Below are 24,347 nucleotides of genomic sequence, written 5' to 3'. Positions count from 1 at the left end.
ATCTATTTTGCCGAAGCCACGTCGGACGCGGGACGCGGGCACCGGATTTTCTATACCGCGAGGCCCTTTACGCTGTCGCGTTAAAATTACATCACTCATAACAAGCTGCACCATTGCTAATGATTAAGGATATACTGTAGTTAAAAAGTACAGAATTTGCTAAATACGTCAGGCATAGTAACAAATCACTACGGCATGATTACAAGGTACACGATATGCACATGAAAAAATTCCTTTTTTTTAATCGGAGGACGCCTGAGCACTTCTTCTGAGTTGTGAATGCGAAAGCATTAATGTCTAATGAACGCTGCTGAGAGGTCCTTCCACTCATTAACTCCTCGCGGGAAAGCGAGCGCGTTGAGACGCTTGGTGCGTTTTGATTTGAACTTACCGAGACGCAGTTAGAGCGCAGGCGAGAGCTCGCCCGAAAAGGCACACTCGGATAACGCAAGCAATCAGAGAACAGCGTCTGCATGCGGCGCCATGGCTCCGTATCTGCTCCGTTGAGGTCAGTCGATCGAGGCGCGCTGGTGACGTGGCGTCGCGGCGACGCCCTCTCCCTTCACGCAACACCTGGTGCGCTATTGGCGGCGAGGAGTTACGGAGTCGCCATCTGTCGGAAGCGCCTCCCTTGCGTAGTATGAGGGATCACAAGGCGCGCTCCTCATACGTTTCGCTTACGGCGCTCAATAAGAACACCACGCGGCAGCCCTCCTGGACATTTATGTAGGTACTCTCAAAACGAGGGAAGTTTTTGACTGTCGATATAATAATCTTGGGAAAAATGAAAGCACAGAATAGTTTACAGACGCTACCTTTTTACCGAATACGTAGAGCGAACGCCACTACGCGCGGTCGCCGAGATCGAGTCTCCCGAACCGGCTCCTTGCGTGAAAGGTAGCCAAACGCCGAGAGTAAACTATGTGAAATATGTTCTTATAGTGGGCTGTCAGAATAACAAAATGGAGCATAACAGAATGAAGCCTCAATGCAGTGATCGCACGGGTTCGCAGTGAACGAATGCGCGCACACAATGTGTTGCTTTCGCTGTGAGCGCGTTTTCACACCGTGCCGTGAGCTTCAGGCCGCAGCATGTGAGCATCTGACAGTACAATAGCAACCATTGATGCATCGTCGCTATCAGAACTTTTCAAAAATAATTTCGTTATAGAGACTTCGACGCCTGTGATGTGCCGTCTCGACGATTCAATCTTTGTCCTCTAAGTTCTTCGACATTTCATTATTTCTGTTGTGTCGCACTGTGTCGCACTGTATGATTATCGGCCTTCTCAGCGTACGATTTCCCTCTGCTTCTTTTTCGTAATCCAGTGCATTAATTCATAACACAAACATGACCATATACCATGCCTTTTCTTAATGTGCGTCTTACCTCTCCCTTTCCGTTCCAATGAACTTGCCAGTATCAAGCATCAACAAGTTTATAGACCAAGCCGTGATGACATTAGCCGGGCAGCGGGCGCGCGCGAGCGTCTCAGTGCGCGTTTTCTGCTACTCACCGAACATTGTAGTCCCGGCGCCGTAGCAGAAATCTTCCTCCCGTGTATGCTTGCTGCATACCCGAGTTGTAGCCGATGGCTGTCTGCCGGTTCTGTTTCGCCAGCCAAGCTTCACGCAGCTCCTTGTCCTGCGGCTGTATACGTGTGAATAAGGCTGACACCAGGCTCCGTTGCGTACGTCCAGCACTGCGGCACTGAGCAGTAGCCTACCATGCTGGATGCCTCCAAAGGCAGCCACTACCTATTATAGTACTTTCAGATGTTGTCAAGTAGACACCCAAGGCGGTAAAGCCTCACCACTTAATCAGAACCGCAGCGCAGGTGGGACTTTAAGCTTTCGTTTTCAGCTCGCTTTAGCGCTTCTGAAGCAGCCGACGCGGCCGCTGTGTCCACGTGATCCCTCATGTCACGTCACACCGACGGTGGCGCTAGCTTTTCCAGTGGTGGAGCTCGCCCCCAATTGCAGCAGGTGTTCCGAGTGGTCCGCACTGCTCTGTCGAGGAGCGCTCGTGACATGTCGTTGCGACCAATGGGAATTCAGGTACTGTTTCGCTGCTACAGACGACGCCGACTTTTTCGCTAAATGGGCCATTGATGCTTTCGCATAAAAAATGCCAGTGTTAAAGCTCAAAAACTGACCTCGAAAAGTATCCCTTGAAAACATTATTGAAGTTCGTAGATCTCTTTTTTTCTTTTGCGATAGCAATTATATGGGCACTGCAAGCGCATTTTTGGCGCCGTCGTCTCCGTGAGGTTCCGTATATATTTAGGTATATGTATGCTGCATGCAGCACAGCAAGGTTGTTGCTTTGCGGGCTGTTTCGCAGCAGCAAGTTGTTTCGCCACAGTTGTAGCCGTAGCAAGGAGTCCAGCTTATGTACTCGGCAATTGGAGGCACTTCGTTCCAGAAATCTTGTCATATTTTGCGTGCGAGCAGACGAAGCTCCCTGGCAGCGTCCCTCCTCGCCAAAGGTATCGAACGCGTCTGGGTGTCTTCGTGGGCAGACCGGGCAGCCTTATCAGCAAAGTCGTTGCCGAAGATGCCACAGTGAGCAGGAATCCACTGAAACGTTACGTTCTGCCCTCGAAATAGGGCACGGTGGTGTGTTTCTCTAATGTCGGATACCATCTGCTCGTATGTTCTATGATGCACGCAGACTTGATGCTGTGAGGAGCTGCCTTAGAATCACAAAATGTGAGCCGTTTCTGTGCCGGCTCTTCGGTGACAATGAACTTGGCGCCAAACTGGGCCGCCATTAGGTAGGTGCCGCTCTTCAATGAATCTTATTCAGGTCAACGTGGGTGTCACTGGGTGTAAGTCACTGGGTGTAGGCGGCTCTTCAGTGAACCTCCTTGACGTCGAATTAGGTACTGGGGTATGCGTCACTCGTTATCTGCCGCTCTTCAGTGAACCTTTTTGAGGCTAACTTTGGTCATTTGGTACACGCAAGTGCGTATCCGCTGCTATTCAATGAACATCTTTGACGCCAAATTGGGTAACTATGCGCTACTTATCATGTTTTAAATCCCCTTTCTCTTTCTTTCTGGTGAATTGGGGTGTAAGGCCTGTATTAGTCCAAACCTTGGGAACCGTGATGACAGTGCTGTGTGACATATAAACGAGCACTAAGAGGAAACCTTCGTCTCGCTTTTGTTTCATTATTGCGCACTTTTCGACACAGTAATTACGCCATGGAGCTTCGTCCATCCTCTTCGAAAGCGCGACAAAATAGCGCGACCTTTTTTTGGCGACCAGTTCGAAACGCGCGCTGAACCCAGCACGCCTTTGGATGTGGCTATTCACGTCACCGAAACCTGAGGTGGCAGTGTCGCTGTACCAGACGCCCAAAGCCGAGACCATTCAGCACCCCGCGGGACGAGAGAGGAGGGCGGGTTGGCCTTCGTTTCCAAAAGAAGCGCACATACAGCGACACAGTCATTGTATGGCCTTCAACCATGGCACCGAGTTGAATAAAGGGCTTTTGATTATTTTTTTCTTTTCGGTTTGTGTGTGTGCGTGTGTGTGTGTACTCTTTTCACGTCCGAACCCGCGTTGCATTCGATGCAAGTTGTCTAAAAGGCGCTGTAAATGACTCTTTGTAGCACACGCGAGCAACTCAGGCCACGTATCCGTAATTATCGTCTCGACAGCTAGCTAACCAAATTGGAAACGCTCTGTACTGAATACTTTTCGTATCGGTGCTCCGAACGCGCAGCATCTCCAAAGCGTTCCCGAGCTCCGTGCTTCGGGGCCAAGCTCGTCCGCTGCACGTAACTTGTCCGAAGCTGTACCGCGCTCGCGCGTGCTCGCTCGCTCGCTCCGTTGCCACTGGCTGGTCGCGTTGTCGGCAGCGTCACCGCTCCCCCCCACCCCCCCTCGTCCTGTTTCCGTCCCGGAAGCCGGTGTCACGCGAGCGAGACGCATCGATTTCGCGCCGCATTCGGCCTCTGTCCAAAGTCTCTGTGTGGTGCCGCGCGGCAAAGCTAGCCCACGAGGGACGCTTGCGAGGTTTCCAGGCAAAGCGGGTAGGCAGGCTTGCATTGCTACTGCTGTTGCTGCTGCTGTTGCGACCCGTCGCCGCAGTGTCAAAGGCGTGTCTTGTTGTGTTGCCCACCTTGGGAGTCCCGGACGCGGCACGACAGACCCGCAAATACGCGAGACGAGTGAGCGAGGGAAAGGGGGGCTAAGTTTGGCACCCGCTGTCGTTTCGTGCCGACGGCTGCATTTGCTGGGTCGCGATTGGAAAGGTGCGATCGAATAAACGCGAGCTGTGCGCGGAAGTGGGGCGCACTTTGGGGCTCGTTGCAAGGCCGTTGAAAAGGCAAGGGAAGCGCTTAGGTGCTGTTCTTCCTGGGCGTAGAAGCAGAGGGGCAAAAAAAAAAAGTGCCGCTTTGTGACACCTGTTTTGCCGCCTGATGGATGAGGCAGACTAACCTCAGGTTAAAAGGCTTCCCTCAGCGAGTGCTGCCTTGTGATCGCTATAAGAATTGTTCATATTGAGTTGCAGAATTTTTCCCTTTTCTTTCCCTTTGTATAGCAGACCGCAAAAGCTTTCGAAGAACCCAATTTCTTCGCAACATTCTCCGCAAATAATTACATTTAGATGAATAGAGTGAACAGGAACTGGTATAAGTGAACAGGTCTTGCGCGCTGCAACCGCTGCGTCTATCGATTTCACCGTGGTCACATCATCTGCCAAGGAACTTCGTTTTTTCTATATGGGATCCCCATCTCGCTGAAAGCTTTTGCGGTTAAAAGCACCTAACACCGCTGCTATTATTTTTTATTTTTTACACAGATGCAAGCACCTAGGAACGTCTCCTTTCTCTCTGTCTCGTTCTCCCTCTTCAATTCTTTTTCTTTTCTTTCTGAATATGATCGTCTCACGACGTCTGGTGCGTGCCTGTTGCACCGTCAGCTATAGATTTCACGTCGCGTTCTTTCTACGCATTCTCGCTTTTGCAGTGAATGATGTGCTTTATCGCTGTGTTTCACTAGCCACTGCCCTCTGCACCTGATCACGGAGTACGAGATTCAGCTGTCGGCTGAGGAGACAAAATTTCAGCGAGCGCGATGCAAGAAGCGCTCGTCTACCGAGAGTCGAACCTTGGTAAACAGGTGGTTTGATTGTATGCCTGCGCAGCAAACAAACATGGAAAAGTAAAAAAAAGAACACGCATGCGCCGTACTTCCAACTGGTTGTTAATGTATTTCGTGTGTTGTATCTTTCTGCTTGCTACGCTGACATGTATTCAAACATGCACTGTCAACTGGGCTAAACTTTCACCGTCTCAAAAAATGTAATTCAGAAGTTAAGTTGACGCCTGCTAGGACGTCAGCCTTAGCCAAACTGTTGCTTTGAAGCAGTGTGAGACCGGGCTATTTGCTTTGAAACGTAAAACATGAAAAAAAAAGACTATAGAAAAAAAAGAAATGTGTTTACAGTAAGTACGCAACATTCATAGCTTGCCACGCACTCCTGTTAGCGAAACCACAAATCGTTTTCTTTTTTTTTTTTTGTTCTGATGTTTTGAAAGGCTCGAGAGCGCTTCAGCTTTTCTTCGCCTGGTTATTGGCAAGAGCTTAACGATTCCGCGCTGGACGCCACCGTACGCGCTCTTTTGCGTCTTTCTTTTTTTCTTTCCTTGCACGTGCCCACGCCCAAGCTGAAGCAGTGCGCGTGCCCCACTTTAATTATGCATTTCTCTTGCGCTGTGGATCTTTCGTTTCCTTAGTGTTTTTTTCTTTATAGGCTATTCTAGTTTTCTTTCTTTCCTGCTTTCTTTCTTTCTTTCCTTCTTTCTTTCTTTTTTTCTTTCTTTCTTTATTTATTTGTTTATTTATTTATTGTTCAGGCGGCACTGCTCTTACATTTACTCTCTCCTAACGCGACAGTGCCACCTAGAAGTGTTCGGCGTCGTGCTAGCCTGGAAGACCTCCAAACGAATGGGGCACGGGGAGGCTGCGACATGTCGCCCATAGCTCACCCTTACGAAGACATTAGAGAGTTTTAGAATAGGGGCCCCAAACGTTTTGGGGCCCCAAAGAAATAGCGTCGAAGCCACTGCGCATGCGCGAGACGCAGACTGCCTTTGGGTTTTGCGTTGGGAACGCTATTTCACCGATTTAGCGGGAGCTCAAATAGCGTTCCCAAAAGCTTTGCGTCAACAAACATGGCAGCACCCATCGAAGCGACGGCTCTAACCTAGCACCAAACTGGGTTCGATTCGCGGTAATGCGTGAAGTTCGCAAGCTAGGAGAAGTGACTGCAGTTATCGCTTTCTCTTAACTAGCGTGTGTTATCAAGATTGATTCATTAGACGCCGCTGATTCCGAATTCGAGTGTGGATTTTATGGCTCGTAGGCCTAACACGGCTAAGCTTGGCTGGTGAAGGCACGTAAAGGTGGTTTTGTTGCTCCAAACTAAGCACAACTAATTGTTTGCTGCTTGAAGAATAACCTCTAAATTGTAATTAAACGCGAATACACGCAAGTCAAAATTACTATTCATATCATAAAATGGTATACTGTATTTATTTATTTTTAATCGTTTTTCTTAGACGCCGTAGTGGCGCTGTCAGCGCAAGACGCTATCTGCAAACGCAAAGCCCTATTCTAAAACTCTTCACTCCTACGTGCCCCAACGCTAACACCCGCAAAGCTCTTTGGGGCCCCAAAATATTGGGGCCCCTATTCTAAAACTCTCTATTGCTCTCGTCTGCCGACGTCCACATCTAAACAAGCAGTGCGTCACAGTTTCGTCTCTTTTTTGTCGCTTCCCTCTCTCCTAACTTTTCTCGCCGTGCCAGTCGCTCTTCCTCTCTCTTCCCCAATCTTAGTCACCGCGTTTAAGCAAGCAAACTTTCGAATGTCGTGGGTATACCCTTCCTGTACACCGCGAGCAGGCGGGCCTCGTTGAGTCGAGTCGACCCGTCAGAGTCGAGTCTCCCTCGAGCAGTGCGGCGCGAGGCCTTCCAGGACCCTCCCGTCGTTTTGTTTGTTGCCGCTGTCTGGGCTTGCGTCTTCGTGAAGTGGTTCTCTCTCTCTCTCTCTTCGTGAGGCGGCGCTCAAGTGGGTTTTGCCCCGGCGGGAGCTCTTCCATTCATGCGGTTCCCGTCTGTGGGGGTGCGTTCGGTTACACCAGGGGACTCCGCGACAAAGAGCTAGAGCTGGCATTGAAAATGAATATCATGTTTATAGGAGGCTATAAGAGGTTGTCAAAAAAAGAAAAGGACCAATGTCAGGACTGCGAGGGCCAACTGGAAGGACGTTGCAGTTCACGAACCAGCCGGCCGTGACGTAATACATTTTTACAGCGTTCTCTCGGTTCCACTTAATCGCTTATCCAAAAGAAAGTCAGCATCGCAGTTTAAAGCAAACTTTCCGGCGACGGCTCGCTCGGAGCAGCGAACGCCAATCTCGAAGGCAACGATTTTCGCTACTGCAGGCACCGGAACCAATCGAAGCAACTGCAAACACCTCGTGGCAGCCTTGTTGCAGAAGTTGCAAATTTTTTATAAGAGATTTTTCCGCGGTTTTGTTTCGGTTCTTGTGCGTCTGGACATCCTGAAACAGAATGTGGTCACGCGGGAACAGGACATTGCGACGCCGTGGCACTCTCCCCGTCTCACTGTGACCTCAGCCGTTGTGATACCCTGTGCGCTGCCCGATTTAGGCAGCTCTGCCACCGACGAATGAACAACGATGCGCCTACCCCAAATGTGGCTTTCACCGGGGCCGCGATAAGTGCTTCGCTAACCTAACTCTACGTGTACGTTTTGCGTTATCGTTGCGCACGGAGGATACACTCATCACTATTCGCACGACGGCTGTGTGTTGAAAGCCAGCGCATTTGCGTATTTCTGTGTGCGCGGGCGCTGTCAGCCGCTCATCGATTACACCACGCGCCTGCGAGCGTCCTTGGCCTTCGGCCTCAATCAGGTACGGCGGCCACACCGGCAGGTTCTACCGGCTTCCTTGCGTTCTCTGGTCAGCCTTGAACGCACTAAGAGGATCATCGTCGCCATCGCATACTTGGTTTGTTGCCGTTGAACATCGCTTCTTCTTTTCTTTTAAGGATGAAGCCTTTCTTGTATGACTTCTGGGGTGTTACGTGCGAAAACCACGATTTCATTATGAGGCAACGTCGTAGTGGGAGGCTCCTTGCTAGTTTTGACCACCAGGGGATCTTTAGCGTGCCCCCAGTGCACGGGACAGGTGCGTTTTTTTTCGTTCTATTTTTTTTTGCATTTCGCCCCCATTGAACGCGGCTGGAATTTTGGCACCGCGACCTCGTGCTTAGTAGCGCAACACCTTAGCCGCTAAGCCACCGCGCCGAGTGGAGCCTTTCTTGGCGAGTTACCACCACTTTCCGTATCGGGTATCTTTCTGGCATCTTTCGTGGGCCAATTCCGGAGGTAGGGCAGCCTGGAAATGCGGGCGGATATGTGCTACTAGGTATGTACCCCTGGTGCCACCTGTCGCCGGGATGATCCGGATATATATAAGTGAATAAATAATAAAAAAGCAAATGACTTTAAGAGTGGAACGCGATGGCATTCAAAGATCCCTAACTGCTTCTCACGTCTCCCGGCAACTGCAGCTGATGAACGCTATGCACCAAAGCGAGCAGCCTTTTTCGTGAGCCGATCCCAAATGTAGTGCACAGCCGCGCCAAAAAATTACATCAGTTTCAGGTTTCTGTTATTGTTTCGCACTTTTAACATTTAAGTCTGAGAAGATTTTACATAAAAGGCATGCGCTACCGGTGTTTTGCTTCATGACATTTGTTTCTGGGCTGTCATTCTGAAAATTCCGAGGAATAACTTTGTCAAGAACGTAAGACAACGTATGAGCAACTATCGTGATAGAATGGTCTAGCAATATAAGCCGCACATACAGCATGTCGCAAGCAAGGCGTGGCATACAGATATGCATAAATATATGCGGAAATATGCGGCTCACGGACATCTCCGCCGACACCGGTGTTTCTGCGACATGGAGCCCTTAACGCTCTCGCTTTAAAGATGTCCGACGGCAGGATTTGAAAAGAAGCCCGACGCTCTAACCATTAGGCGACAGAATAGAACATCCTTTAAAATTTACCGCGTGCAAGTCAGCACGTTCATACAGCTTGGCGCGTTTTCTCGACGCCGTCGATTTCCCCACCGGTTTCCCCACCGGTTTCCCACCGATTTCATCTCGTGTACGTTCCCGCCAATAGTGCGCAGCCTGCAACGCCATTGGCGGCGCTCTTCGTCACGCCAGCGTTGTAAGATGCCTGGTAGCTGCCAGGGCACTGTTCCTTCTGCACAGCCGGTATTGCCTTGTGTGCTGTGTCGCGGCAATCTCTCTGTTTGGGCTAGTACAATGACTCTGTTTGGGGGAGTAGAAGTACTCGGTTTGGAGGAGTAGAAGCTCTCGGTCTGGCGGAGTACAAACACTTTGGGGGTGTACTGGCACCCTTGTGGGTAGAGAGTATTAGCACACTGTAGAAGTGTATCAGCACTCACTTGCGGTCGAGTAATTAAACTCTGTCGGGGGGAGTTATTCTCTGGCAGCGAGCTCCCTCGCAGTTGGAGTCGATCTGCTCTGAAAAAGGGAGTTAAATATGGAACAAGCAGAGACTCTCTCAAAGGGAGTTCCTGGAACTCTCTTTGTTTTTAGAGTGAGCAGGTCGTACTTTTGGCATGTAAACTCCGTAAATTATTTAAAATTAAGCCTTCATCTTACTTCACGTTATGGATCGCCATAAGGAAAATATTTCAGCCTAAAAATGTAAGCCGATCCCGAAGATAAGGCAGTCTGTTTCGAGACATTAATTTTCAAGGTGTCCGTCGAAATGCATTGGCTTTACAGTTACTTTTCTGCTTCAATGCAAAAGAAAAGCGTTTGCTTAAAAAAGTGAAACAACGGTGCATTTTTACCGCAAATTTGCGGCGCGTATGTCCACACCGGTGCCATCCTCAGAATTCGTGCCAAGTCGATATGCCTTGCATTCTCACTAGCGAATATTTGTGGATGGAAAATTCTGCCTTATGTGCCCTAAAGTAATTAATGTAAAAAGTCAATTAACGTAATTATGTTAATTATCCAATTAGACCGTCTCGATTACTTGTAGAAGTGATCGCCGCCTCATCGAGTAATCTATTTCAAGCACTAGAATCATCTACCACAGGCAACGTTTACTAAGTTGGTGCAGCTAAATAAATACCCTATATAACATTTCTCATGCCATAGTTAGAGGGCACTATTACTGCATTGGCACACGGAGCTGAATGGCGCGAAATGCTTCGTAGCCTGTGTAGCACTCAGAATTGCGCTATTCATCTCCGCCAAGGACCCTGTCCTTTTAAAGGCAGGCAAACCCGCGACGTCAGAAGGCCTGTTTGTCCCCGTGCTGCCGCATCCTTAGTGCCGCCGCCGGCCCCGCCGTTGGTATACCGTGACGGCCGAGGCTCGCCAATTTCGATTGACTTACGCCCTCCACATACGCACGCGCCAAGAGGCGCACGCAGGTGACGCCCGTGGAGGGCCGGCGGTGGATGTCACGACACCAGCGTAATGACGTTCCATTGTCTCTGCGTTTCGCGCAAGCGCAATTTGAGACCTCCGACAAACTGGTCCGCCATTGTTTGGCTCTCTTCACATTTTTCTTCCCGCGACACGACCGACATGACAGCCGAAATGGACCGACTACTAGCTGGACGCTTACAAAATACCCTCCCTCCGTTCAGGTCTTGCGAACGCTGCCGATGACGTACTGTGTGTCCAAATCATCAGTCGCAGTTACAGGTGAACTTGGACGAGCTTGTGCCATCGAGACGCCGAAATACGCAGCTCGGTGAAGCCTCCGTAACCTGTGCCACGGTACTGTGGTGGCGTCATCTAAGATCTTCTCGGCCAATGAAGGTTGTTGCCTGTGAGATTTCGGTACATATGTTCGCGACATTACCCACCTTTATTGTTCTTGCTTTTATTGCTCGATAGGCATATGGCCCAAAATTAGCTTAAGACAAGAAGAAACTAAGCAATACAAACAATAGGGATATCTACTTACTATGCCACAATTGAAATTTTGCGCGATTAGACATCTCGGAGGCACATGCGACACACAGGCGGCTTCAGACAAATGGCTACGCGAACCAGTGCAAACACATAACATAACTTGTATACCAAGTATAAATGGGAACTAGGAAAAACATTATCACCTATTTCAACCTGCACGGTGAATTTAGGAAAATGTGTTTCTTTCCTCAAGTGTTTACACCCAGGACAACGATCAAAACTCACCGATCGCTCTTGAACAATATGGAGTGCTCCCGTGGTGAAAGTTATGTCATGTGCTTAATGGTTCCTTTTATTCGTTCTGATTAGTAAGGATGGTGTTGCAGTAATAAATAATTCATGAAGCAGTGAAACCACTTCGCTACCTCTCAATCTCAATCTGCTAAAAAAATAGAATGGTTCTGCAGTTATTAAAAGTGCACTATGGAGACTATGCAATACCTTCACATTGCCGTCTCGTTCTGTTCCGAGACTTATGCCTTTATATTGAAATCAAAATAAAAGAAAAAGATGAATTCGCCATACAATGGTGACAGCTGCTCCTTTTTCATAGCAGATACAACAATATAGAAACATATATATGTAGTAAGAAAAGGAAAAGAAACAACGTCCTAGGGCCAGGAATCTACAGCACACAGTCCTATACACATACGAACATATACGGTGGATATAAAAGGTGAAGATAAGTCGGAACACGCTGAGTTCGTAACTGGAGTCACAAGAAGACGCACACCACCGCAATGCGATCGGCGATGAGCGAGTCAACAGGTAAATATACACTGATAAAATAATGCGCCCACAGAGCTATCTGACAGTAAAAACTGAGCTTCAGCACAGAATACAGAAGAGCGTAACGGGTAATTACAAGCGCTCATAAATACAAACGATGGAAGCAAGTTGTAGTTACGTTATATTACTGTTCAATACGGCATGTAGTACTCGTTAAGGATGCCTTTGTCTTCGAAATTTTTTTTTTCAAATGTGTTCAATGTTTTTAATTCGGCTTGTTATTTTCAATGGCCAAGGGCTCATCGATCCTACGAGTCAGAAAGGTTGGTGAGGATCGATGGCGGGTGTAGCTCTTGTTCTAGCTGCCGTATTTGCGTCGCGTGCCTGTGGCAATCGAGAAGACGATGGAGAGCACCTTCAATGCCGTTGCCACAGAAACGATCCCGGGATGAAGCCCGTTTTATGCGATGTAGAACACACTTTCTGTATGCTATCCCAAGGCGCAGTCGACAAACTAGTGTCTCAGGACTTTTCGAAAGTTCTACATCCAGCTGGTATTTAAGTTGGGGGTCCACTTCGTGAAGAATCGATTCCTTAGTATGTTATTGAAGAAGGAATTGTATAAGTCAAAACATTTTTTTCTGCAGTACTTTTAGTACGGGTTGCGTGTCCATTGAGGATAAAGGGACGAGTTGAATATCTGCATTTTTGTGGGCCGATTTTACCATGCAGTATGCTAATTCGTTGCCTGATATACCACCATGTGTCGGGACTCACCGTAATATCACTTGATGTTTGCTTTCAGCAGCCTGCGTTAAACTGTTTAGTGCTGCGCACGTTGTTCGAGCGTACGGTTAGTTGTCATCAATATTTTCAAGCCGATACGGAAGTCTGTACAAATTACCAACTTTTTTGATGACTCATATGTTCTGCTAAAATTTGTGGCTTGGGGAATTGACACTGATTCCATTATTGTTGGTGATGACGTGCGTCCTTGCCGACAAGCCTACTTTTTCATCTGTATGTTATAATGTCCTTACATGTGTAGACTATAGTAACAAATAATATATATAAGCCTTTTTTATACACTACAATGCACAAGCACCATTCTGCATGAATATAAATTAAAATGATTGACTTTATTTCTGACCATACAGAGTATATTAGTATAAAAATTAATCGTTCTATATAGCAATTAACTAATTAGTAATTCATTTGCTGTGAAAGTCACAATCGATTGATCCAGCAAGTCGGAAACGCTGCTATTGCCTTTGCATTAAGTTTCCGGCGCTTATGGTGATAATTATGCAGCATAAAACTCAGCGTGTCAGAAATGATATTTGGGCTTGCTTATGTTAGTTATTCAAACAGGACTCCAGGCAAACTTCATACTTCGCTTTCCTTACGAATTGGAACATAGTATTCGATTGTGTATAATGTCGTTTGTTTGGAATATTCCTATGCGATACGATTGGAAAATTTCGCTATTCTAACATTCATATTTTTCGTGGATGCATGCGCGACACCACGGGAAACCACATTAAAAGGCTCCTCGGTGGATGCCGATCTCTCGTATCGTTAACGGGCTCCAGAAGCCACTGAAAGCCACACAGCTTCCTACAGAAACTGCTAGAGGGATTTTTGACGTTTTGATCGTTCGGCTAAACTAAGGGAATGACGGTTTTGTGCGTGGATTTGTCTGATATTCGTGCTTATGGCTTCAGACGTTCTTGTGACCTTATTTGTTACACTTTCATCTTTCTGAAACTTCCAAGCACTGAAAGTTATCTAAACGCAGGAAAGCAATTAGGCAAAGTGCACACGCGTTAAGAGTGCGTGTCGTTGAACGTGTGAGGCAATATTTTGCTCAAAACGATCGACTTGCAAGATACGCAAATCGATTTGAAGCCAGAAGGACGCTGTTTAGACAAATGTATGTACCGTTCATCATCCTCAGGCTAGTTGGACCGCCATATACTCGGAGTTCCCGTCAACACAATCGCGCGCGAACTAAGACTAATAGAACGTTTCCTTTATTGTAATCTCGCCTTCGCTTCGAGGAATCAATGAGCATTTCCGAGGCAGACGCAAGGGGCCGAAACGAACGTCTGTCCCTCGCGTTGCCGTCTGCTGAGCGTCATTCGGCTGTCGTCTGCGCAGTGTCGGGTGTTTATCTCTGAGAGGAAGGAGGCATTGCTCTGCCGTATCGGTTTGCAGAAAAGCGTTCGCGTCTTTTCCGGCGCCATGGTTCAGCTGACGTGCATGACAGCCTACTCGACGCGATTCAAACTGGAGTGACGATGGTCGTTGTGTGAAGGCTTCCAATGGGAACGTTATCGGCTGCCCTATATCTGTGAAGACAAGTGGCCTTGTTATCTACCTTTAAGGGAGCGAAAGGGTTCCACAAGGTCCCAGACCATTGACGCTCTTCTGTATTATTTGCGTGGAAAGGATCGTGGGAAGCCAACCGACAATGAAACCAGGAGAAGCAATACTGGGATTTCTTAATTGAACTGCGGAATTATTCATTTACGAGGGTTAAATTTTCCTTAAGTTTCATGTCCCTAATTATGAAACAGGAAAATGAAAGGGGGAAAATGGATGACCCTAGCCTCATGACGCTCTTGATGCTTGCGGTGCTTGCCAATTGAGCTACGGCAACAGCTGATTTATCTGTCGTTTACTTGCTTCGAAGAGAAGTTTTAAAAAATTGCGTGGAGCAAATACTCGTAGATTTCCCTTGCTCGGTTAGGCTACCTGAAGAGGCCGACGTTGGTTGCATGGCAAATCGCAGTGTCCTGGTAGATATCTAAAAAGACTCACTGAATGAATTTTAAGCTATTCACTTTAGGCCACACGTTCTAGTTACAAAAGTGAAGCTGAACAGTGGTGAAAATAAGCTTCCTGTCCCTAAAATGGAGCTACAAAATACGCTGGCTTCTCAGTTAAGTTTGCCAAGTGCCTTTCTCCAGCAGTTTGGTATGATCTTAACACTACTGCATCTTTTAGCAGATTTGGCCGAAGGATATCTGTAAAGTGCTCCTACTCCTATGATATATACATATTTAATTCACATGAATTCACAACTGCTTCGATTCAAGTTTACATGCAATTGCCATTTATATTGTTAACATATAGTAGTTAGTTAACCGGTAAATCTTTGGCTACATCGATATAGCAATTTGCAGTGAAAGTAATGTGCGCCATTCCAGGAAATCTTCCTAAAGAAACCGAATTGCGCTACGTGTCTCGCGTGAATTCTTATAAAATATATGTTCAAAATAAATAAAAATAGGGAACAAGCGGCATACCGAACAGGTCTGTGCCTTTACGACCTTGCAAAACTGGTTATAGAAATTCTCCTGCCTTTCTACTGACGTTTTGTGGTGTGCAATATCAGTTCTGTCGAAATTGAATTGCAAGTCGCGCACGATTTTTGCAAGAGTGGTGTGTTTAAAAAAGTACTTCTATTCTAACCTCAATTTCGAAACAGCAAGGAACGCGGTCATTAGTTTAACGTATCCTCGTTTGGTTTCCCCGAGTTTCGCGTTTCCAGACGACACTATTGCTGCACAAGTACCCCGACGCAGACGATAGTTAGTTCGTCCTGAACCAGTATCGCGCTGTCCCGTCTTTGCGCCCTTCGTGTTGCATTTTCCTGCACTAAATTGCGTCCTCTCTAACTTTGTTATTCTCAGAGTGCGCTCGGGAACAGTTTGCACGCGCGCAAAATGTTCATTTCGCTTTAAATGCGCTCTGTGTCTGTCATCAACGCAGTGGACCCATTACACGAGTATAATGAAATCATAAAAAAAAAGGCACGACACACCAGAACGAGGAACAGACTTCTGTTCTTATAGCCGCAGTCTTTCTGCGACGCGTGTTATTGCTACGTAAAATAAGCGCCGCGCGGGCGACCTCCAGTGCACTGTGCATGCGTGTGGGTTCTTATTAGACGAAGCAATGCGCGCGTAGAAAACTCTATTATCCGGTGATAGTCAGGGACATCTGATCGCGCATCGCAGAACGCGTATCTGCGCATTACGAAAGTGCCGGACGTAATGGAACGATGAAAATGTGTGCCACGACGCGACGCAATTGTTTTGCGGTCGCTCCACGTAGTAGTAGTTCCAGTGAAATAGAAGCAAGGCGCGCTTCAGTGGCGTGCGTAGTAGCGCCTTTTCTTTTTTCTTTTTTTTTTAAAGTGCTTTCGGGCGTCTCTTCTAGGATTAGAGAGCGGAAGTGAAGCGTTCAGTCCGTTGCTCACGGATGCATAACCCTGAGTAGGCTGCCGTTTGGAAGCGGACTCCACGTCAGGAAAGGAGGCCGTTACGTGGCTCGGTGTTTACATGGCGTCACAAAAAACATTATGTCTGTGTGTATATATATATATATATATATATACGCGTCTGGCTCACCCTCAGTGCGTAGCATTCGTCTTCATTTTATTTACACGCAACACATTTCCTTCAGTTTAGTTTAGAGGTCCCTGTGTGTGACAGAACCTAGCAATAGCTCTATGTCAAAAAAGCTCTTATTACTTGCAGAATCACTTCGCTGCCAACTCGCCTTCGTGAAAGAGATAGAACTTCGCAATTTCTTTCTCGCTTTTCTTTCTTATTTCGTAATATCGAGGGGGCAAGCTGCAGCATCGCCGGCGCCAACACAGGTGAATGCACCGGAAAATTGACCTCGTGACAGGTGCGATTAGGACGTGAAATGACGCCTAGATACAGTTCAACCGAGGTGAAATTTATTAAGCTTCTCGAAACGGGGAAGCCCAGGAGCTCTGGAAGTGTGTATGTGCTTGAATCTAAGGCTACCCTGCATGATTTTTAGTCCTTGTTGTTGTTGGACGAGATCACTTTGATGGGCTTGGCACGTAATGCCCCATAATTCAGACAGCTTTGGCGTTAACTTATTTAAGTCCTAGCCGCAGCTATATAGGAGGCTGGCGCAGATAGTGGCACTGGCGAAGTAAAGAGGGGTGGCGCGGTAATCACGCCTTTTATCGCGGCGGAAAGGGGTCGTAAAGTGAAGCGCCGAGTAGTCTGCTTTCCTGCACGACGCATAAAAGTGATGTAGGCGCAGACAACAGCGCCTTGGGGGACAGACGAACAGCGTTCCCTTATCAGCACACTGTCAGGCGCTCCTTGGACGGGAGGGTAATAAGAACCGTCTAAAAATCTGAATCGAAGTACGGGCTTTATCCATCCCCTTCTCTTACCCCACGTCACTTTATAGCTCCTCGCAGCTCGATAGATCGAAACGCTGGAGAGGGTTGTTTTGTGTGCGTGCGAAGCAGGTTTGCCCCGAAAATGTATGGCAACACGAAGAAAGTGAGAGAGGACAGATTTCGCAAGCTTTATTTACCTGGGCTGATCGAAATTTCTCGAGAGTTCGGGCTGCTTGTCGATAATGCAAAATCTAAGCTCGAGTACTGTACTGAAATACAGAGTAGGGAAAGGTTGCGCTGTGGAAATAAGCGGTGGGGGAGATAGCAGACGAAATCCTTGCGTTGTCGTCTGCTCGCCCGACTTGTTGTTGCACCCAAGCTTGGCGCTAAATAAAGAAGGCACTGCAAAGTATGTAACTTGCCAGCTTTGTGCGATACTTGAGGCCGAACGCGAGCTATTGGAGATTTTAGTAACGATTGATGTCCGACTCTCATGATTATGCAACGTACTGTGTACAGACATGAGGCCGCGACGCGTTTTTCGATTGGTGCGGATATTCCGTGCGCTGCCCTCTGCTTCGTCCGCAAGTGCCCAATTCCCGGCATGCCTCGCGCATTGTACGCTCCTTGCGATCTATCTATCTCACGACGCTGGGGGCAGCTGCAGGCCCTGTTGCTACGATATCTTTCAAGCGATGCTCAATAGAAACGCTATATCCGTTTAGGCTGATCAATCATTCTCTGAAAAACCGTAGTTTCCGAATTTCGCGATAGTACGCTGATTATATGATAAGAGAAAATGAAGGTCAAAACTTCTATTTCTCCTTTAGCGACAGCACGACACGGTGTCGTGATGAATTTCAAAGCCTTTTTTTCTTTTTTTGCGTATTTGTGCGGTTATAGTTCTGTAGAAGTGCCGCAAGCTTGCCAAGTTCAGTCTTTATCTCTGGTAGAATGCAGCGTTTCCATATTTTACCGATAAAACAATTAACTAGGCTTCGAGCAGACTCCGTAGTAAATCCATGACGTCACAGTGTGATGATGCGGGAACTTCGAGACGGAGTCGCCACTGGTAGTTAGCTTACGCGTGTTTTCTGACTTACCAAGCCTCTTCTCGTGGTAATAGTTGCTTTTTTTGTATTGCTGCTTTGGTATGTGAAAGGTGGCTTATTCATACAGCTCAAATTATTCTTTTCTGTGTGTGTTTCTTTAGTGTACCTGTAAGTTTTCGGAAGTGCTTGATTACAACGCCGCGTACTTGATTATTTCATGCCGAAGAACACCTATATAGCCCAAGCTGCTCGAAATAAACTCGTATTCAACGACGATATCGGGTATGTGACAACGGTGCAGTAAATACTGAAGTGAAGTAAACACTGAACAAATAAAGAGCGCACTCTACAGGGGATATTCGAAATCCCGTAAGAAGGCATTCCCGCGCATATAAAATTGTCCTACAATGTAAAATAACTTGCATCCTTAAAAGTGAATGAGGGTGTATGTCGGTCTATAACTCACACCCATACACCCTTTTTAGGTGTAAAGCTATGCGTTATAGACCGATTTACATCCGTTTCTCACTCTTTTAGTGGTGTGAATTATCTTACAGTGAGCAGAACAGCTAATCTCGCATTGGCAGCGATGCAGAAGCGGATAAACGCGTTCTCAAAGAACGGATGGAGTGCGGAATAGAAGGTTGTGGGCGCGGTGGCATCAGGCCTTACTTCCGCGCCTCATTTCCAGTTCTATATTGTCCGAGGCCCGCCATTTCGGTTCGGTCGTTCAAAAAAGATGCGTGAAGGAACACACTCGTGGCATCCCAAACATCCTGTGTAAAATATCCTCTGTGGTCTTCTATCGTCACGTCGCCAATTTGTCGCTTGTCGTGGTCACCATAGTGAGACGTGATGCTCGAAAGGTAACAAGTGCGTTTTCAGCTGCGCCGAAGTTTCTCTAATGGTAGGACGGAATGCCAATAGACTTCTCGTACCCTCTTGCAACAGCGAATTGTGCACGTGCCGTGCCAAGGAAGTGATATTTGCGGAAGACGGGCGCTTTCGGTCCTCGAAGTAGCAATTTCTCTGGCAAACAGACTGTCAGTGTCGCAACCTTGCGAACCCCGCGCTATTTGGGCAGTAGTATGCAAACATTCTTTTCAGTCGATTTCATTCATTTTTTATCAACCACGATAGGTAGGGGCTGATACCGGAGGTATCAGATGCCTCGCGTTACGCCAGCCAATGTGGAATGTAAAAAAAAATGAAAGAAGAAGTAGAAATTGTTAAATAATGCAGGCTTCACTTTAGTATGTTCGCCGCATTACCGCACTTTCTGGCGGGAAAATGTTTCGCCTGTAGTGGTGTGAACGCCGCGGCAGTTGTGATGGATGTTCGAACGAAGAATTGAAAACGTTTTTGCTGGTGCCGTCCTGTAAGCAGCGGTATTTCGTGCGCGCAGTTCGTGGTGCTAGGTGGGTCCACAATTACCCCTTATCTTGCAAATTGCGTGCAGCGTGGTCCGAACGGACACCGACACACTTTCTCTAGCAATGACAGCTTTTGACAGCCAATGGATGGATGGAGAAAACTTGATTTCATCAAAAAGCATGTGCGGACGATTCCGTGTTAGATGGCCATCAACCCGTGGTTGACGGCGACCTGGGTGGCCCACTCCACGGCGCTGGTCTGTACGACCGGGTCTCGGCTGGCCAACACGGTCTGCCACTGCTCGAGAGAAGGAGCATGCATAATATACGCCGGTGGCGACACTATGCTACATTCCAGTGACAGAATCTTTGCGAGGAGGAGGTTCTTTACGTTATCAACAGTAACCAAACTTCAACGCCCCTTGACGCCTTGTCCAGCCCCTTGGACAGTGGTTCTCATCCTTTTCAAAGTGAACCGTAACTACGCCACACGTAAGTCTGAACGCGAGTCTTCAAGTCATATGTACGCGACACTGTGGGGCACTGCTTTAGTGCTTTTGTTGTCGCTGCTTTTAAAGCTAATTGACTCTATAGGTTATGCAAGACAGTTGTTTTGTCCCCAACTGAATGAGACGTTGACAAAGTAGATTCCAAAATTATCGGATACGGCGTCACAGAGCGAGAGACAGCAGGAAAATGAAATCCCACATGCTGGCGGACATTTATGTGTGTGTTTTTGGGCAAATTGATGAAAATAAATTATGGGGTTTTCCTTGCCAAAACCATTTTCTGATTATGAGGCACGCCGGAAATTTCGACCGCCTGGGGTTCTTTAACGTGCACCTAAATCTAAGTACATGGGTGTTTTCGCATTTTCCCCCATGGAAATGCGGCCGCTGTGGCCGGGATTCGATCCCGCGACCTTGTGCTCAGCAGCCTGTTTTTGGGCGAAGAAAATCTGTTCTCACATTACAGCGTCGTTTCGGAGAATAGTCGGTTTTTCGTGTTCGTGTCAGACTGTAGTCGGCAATAATATAAACTGAGTTGAAAAATTATTGCGCTTGGTCGTCCTTTACTTCCCCTCTCTCTTCTTTTATACAATTGAGAAGGCTAAGTTAGGTCTCGTTCTTGCGCTGATAACGACCGGGATGTTGAAAAGTCTAGAACTAAGTCATTTAAGATCTTACTATTAAGCAAAGAAAGAACAAGAAGTTACGCCTTTTTTGGGCCAGCTATACCCAACGTCCAAAGCACTAACTCAGAAAAGGAGGAAGATAAAGAGAAATTAATATGAAAACAAAACACGATAGAATAATAAAACAATCATGGCACACGGTATAACAGAGGTCGCAAGCACACACTGGTGTTATCAGCGGCCGTCAGCATCCAGGCACGGCCTACTCAATGTAGTCGCCACGTCACATCGGCAAAGTCAGGCACAACCAAGGGCAAATATACAAGTGACATCGAAACTTGCGCGAGGACCTAATAACTTGAATGGCTTACACGCTAGGTCAAATAATTACACGGCATTTCATTATTTATCCTCGCTGAAATTGTTATTTTATGTTACTGTGATGTTTTTACAGCACTCAGGCGAGACGCCTATGACTTCAGTTCATAGCCTTCGTATAGAATATCGAGAAAGAGCATCTTCTCGCCACAAGCCTCGCCGAGCTTTTCCGTCTATAGCGGGGCGGCGCCATTATTTAAAAATTAAAAAAAAAAGCCCTCGCTGTGTTTCCTAGTTACATTTATGAAGCCGTCCGGGTTTTCTAATCAAAGGAATACGGGGAACCTTTTTACAAGGAGCTCAGATTTCAAATGGAGTAGAGCTGTGGCTCTCGTTTTTCTATACAGGGCACGTTATTAAAAAAACGTGCGCTGGTCAAATAAGCGCATCTCAGTACGTAAACACGAGCCCGTGTTTCGGGCTGCTGATTACGGGGGGCCCACGACGAGCAAACTAGACGTATCGTGTGTTATGTTCATCCCTCGCCGTTTTTTTTTTTTTTGTTTTGTTTCTTCATCCCGTAATTGATACCCAAGGAAGTACTGCAACCGAAGCGAAAAAAAAAAGAAATTTAGATGAAAACAAACGTAGCGCTTTTCCCAGCGGGAACAAGCCGCAGGATCACGAAATTCGAGTCGTCGACGGATGTTTGCCGCGTCTCGCACGAAAACAAAACGATAACGAAAAAAAAAGATAGCGATCGGCGCTTTGGATCAGTTTACGCGCGAGATTGGTTTCCACATTATGCGGCGCACGCTTGGGCCATTAGACTTTAGCCGGCTGGGGCGCGAATAGCGGGACGAGTGGATATTAGCTTCACAGGAGAGAGTGCTCACCGTCGCCACGGTTACCTCCGAAATCCTTGATGCTTCCGTCCCACTGTCTGCATGGACGAAAAAAATTGTTTCCGCGCAATTGCCGCGCCCTCCTGCAATCCGGGATTTCTGAGGCGCGTCGCAATGGAAACGCAGACGCTTTGAAAAGCTTCTTTGGCGAATCCACGTTTGCTTTCTTGTTTGCTTGTTCCCCCCCCCCCCCCCCCCCCATTTGTGCAGGAGGGTTTTTCAAGAGCTAAACCACACATGCGCCAATTTTTGTTTTCTTGTTGTAGCACTAACGTCTCGAAGGCGTGGTGACTAAAAAGACTTTTTTTTTTGTTCCTGTTATTGTGTGGTGCAAGGCGAAACATCTATTTGTGAGAGGTCACCGTCCAACAACCTTCAAAGCACACGAACGAGAGCAGATTTATTCATTGCGTTCATGTGACCTTTCCGAGCTCACCGTATTCTGCAGACATACTTTTAAGACGTTGGGCATCATGCTTCGAAATGTTGAAACATATTTCGAAGGGACACGTGATGGGGCACGAATAAACTGCCGTGCCTTCAGTAAAGGGCGCAAAATTCCCTAGTTCACTGTGTATTGCTGGTCAATGGTGTTCTGCTGAGCACGAAGGTAGTTGGTTCGATCCCCGGGTTCAATATTGTGCCTAGTGATGGCACCGCGTTAAAGGGACCCTAACGAAAAGCGCTAGGTCCGTTTCATATGCAAAGTGCTCTGCGAAAACTCTATTTCTTTCTTAGCTTTTCGGTAAGACATAGATCACTACAAGCAACAAAATGACGTTTAAGCTTTGATTTCTTGAAGGAACCTAGCGCCGGTACGTCAGTATGACGTCATTGACTTCCACGTACGTTCTCGTACTTGGGCTGCTGTGGAGCTGTCAGTATGACGCCATAGACTTCAAAGTACATTCTCGTGTTTAGGCTGCTGTGGAACTGTAACTGTTCTCGAAGCTTTGCGAATTTGAGCCTCGATCGGCCTCTTTTGCAGTACAGTGCTGTCCATGTTTACCTGTAAGAAAAAAAAAACATATTAACTAGGCCCCGAGATGATACAGTCACAATCCGTGACGTCACCGCGAAATGGTGCAGAAATTCAAGGCGGCTTCGGTCGAGGCCATCCGTCTTTTGGTTTTGTTTTTTAGATCTTTTCTCGCTTCACGTGAATCCTTTCACGTGAAGAGGAGTGGCTTGTCGTTCGGTATTGTATAGAAGATTAATTTACTAATACAGCTCCGCAGCGGCTAACCCTATAATCTTCATTCCTGTTCGACCTAAGAGAAACCTGTCGTTTACACTGTCATGTTTTCTTTTCTCCGCAGTGCCCGTTGAGCTGCCGACATGCCGGAGTCTAAGCCGGACGCCAACGCCAAAACGCCCATGTTGGGCGGGGGTGGACCAGCAGGAGTCATCCGGTTAACACAGCCGCCCCGGGGCATATGGGGCAAGGTGAGCGTCGAATGCACGATCTCTTTGGTCCCCATTAGAACGTTGGTGAAGTAAAGCCACCGGGCTGATAACCTTTGTTTCTTTCCGATCCATAGAACCTTGTAGGCATTCACGAATTATTATTCTTATTATTATTTGTTTTGAACACATATACACATATACACATATACACAGGTATCAGGAAAGGGAAAGCGAGGAGCAGGCTGGCAACTGCCACCGGAAGGGGCACAACGCCTGCCTACTCCTCTGAAGAGAGGTGACAGCAACACAGAAATGGAAGATAGGAAGGAGGGGAGGAAAAAGGAAAGAGGAAAGGAGAGCAACAGGACAAATCTAAAGACCAAAGTAGAACATTGCAACAGGTACCAAGTCCTTCCAATAATTCATTTTGCTATTTATCTGTCTGGTTATTACATTACTCAATAAAATACCCTATTACATAAACAAGGTATCTATCTAAGGTTCCGATAGCACTGCCTCAATTAAGTGCTCGTGACAAAAAATACGCGCGAGACATCGAAAACGCACGACCAATTTGCAGCAATAGCAATAACTTCTCTAAAGAAAAACGGCGGTACACAGGAAAATGAAGAGCTTGAGTGATCAGTAACGGTCAAATAAGGGTTGTTGGGGGAGCCAACGTTTCTACTTGTCCATGCTTGTTACACCTACATCTTAGAGAGAGATAAAACTTCATGTTGTCCTTGATGATGCCTCGTGGTGGTGGGAGTTGGGAGACAATCTCCTGGGTGGCGACAATGGAAAAGTGACCGGGTATGAATAGCTACCTAAGAGATAAAAACGAAATCGGGAAAGAAATAATGTTCGACAACACAGAGGGAACCTCCTTATTTTTAGAAGCCAGATCAGGATGCCTTAGAATTCGTAGTTATAAAGTGAGGTACAGCAAGGACGAAGAAGCACGTGCTTGCTGCGATAAAGTTAGGGAAACGATGGTACATGTTTCATTAGAATGTGAAGATATCTACCCGGCTGTCGGTTTAGGCTTCACTGCTTCCTTGAAGTCCTTGAGTTCCGCGAGAGCAGAGGGAAATTAAACTTGTCGGCAATAGAGATTAGTAAGAGGGGTTTGAAAGATTGGTGGAAGAAAAGTATGGAAACTAACAA

General features: G+C 47.1%; 1 protein-coding gene across 3 annotated transcripts in view; it reads left to right on the top strand.

Moving 5' to 3' along the window:
• LOC126546272 (excitatory amino acid transporter-like) overlaps nucleotides 1–24,347 on the top strand; it is a 256,126-nt gene that overhangs the window by 179,164 nt on the left and 52,615 nt on the right. For all 3 annotated transcript variants that reach the window (XM_050194425.3, XM_050194424.3, XM_055062201.2), the window contains one exon: nucleotides 23,093–23,219. In XM_050194425.3, coding sequence (XP_050050382.1) covers nucleotides 23,112–23,219 — 108 coding nt within the window. In that variant the 5' untranslated portion in view covers nucleotides 23,093–23,111. The remainder of the gene's footprint in view (nucleotides 1–23,092; nucleotides 23,220–24,347) is intronic.

This window comes from Dermacentor andersoni, chromosome 10 (genome assembly GCF_023375885.2).
Source record: "Dermacentor andersoni chromosome 10, qqDerAnde1_hic_scaffold, whole genome shotgun sequence".
Taxonomy (NCBI): Eukaryota; Metazoa; Arthropoda; class Arachnida; order Ixodida; family Ixodidae; genus Dermacentor; species Dermacentor andersoni.
The sequence above is the reverse complement of the archived record's forward strand: the minus strand, read 5'-3'. Positions and strand labels throughout refer to the sequence as shown.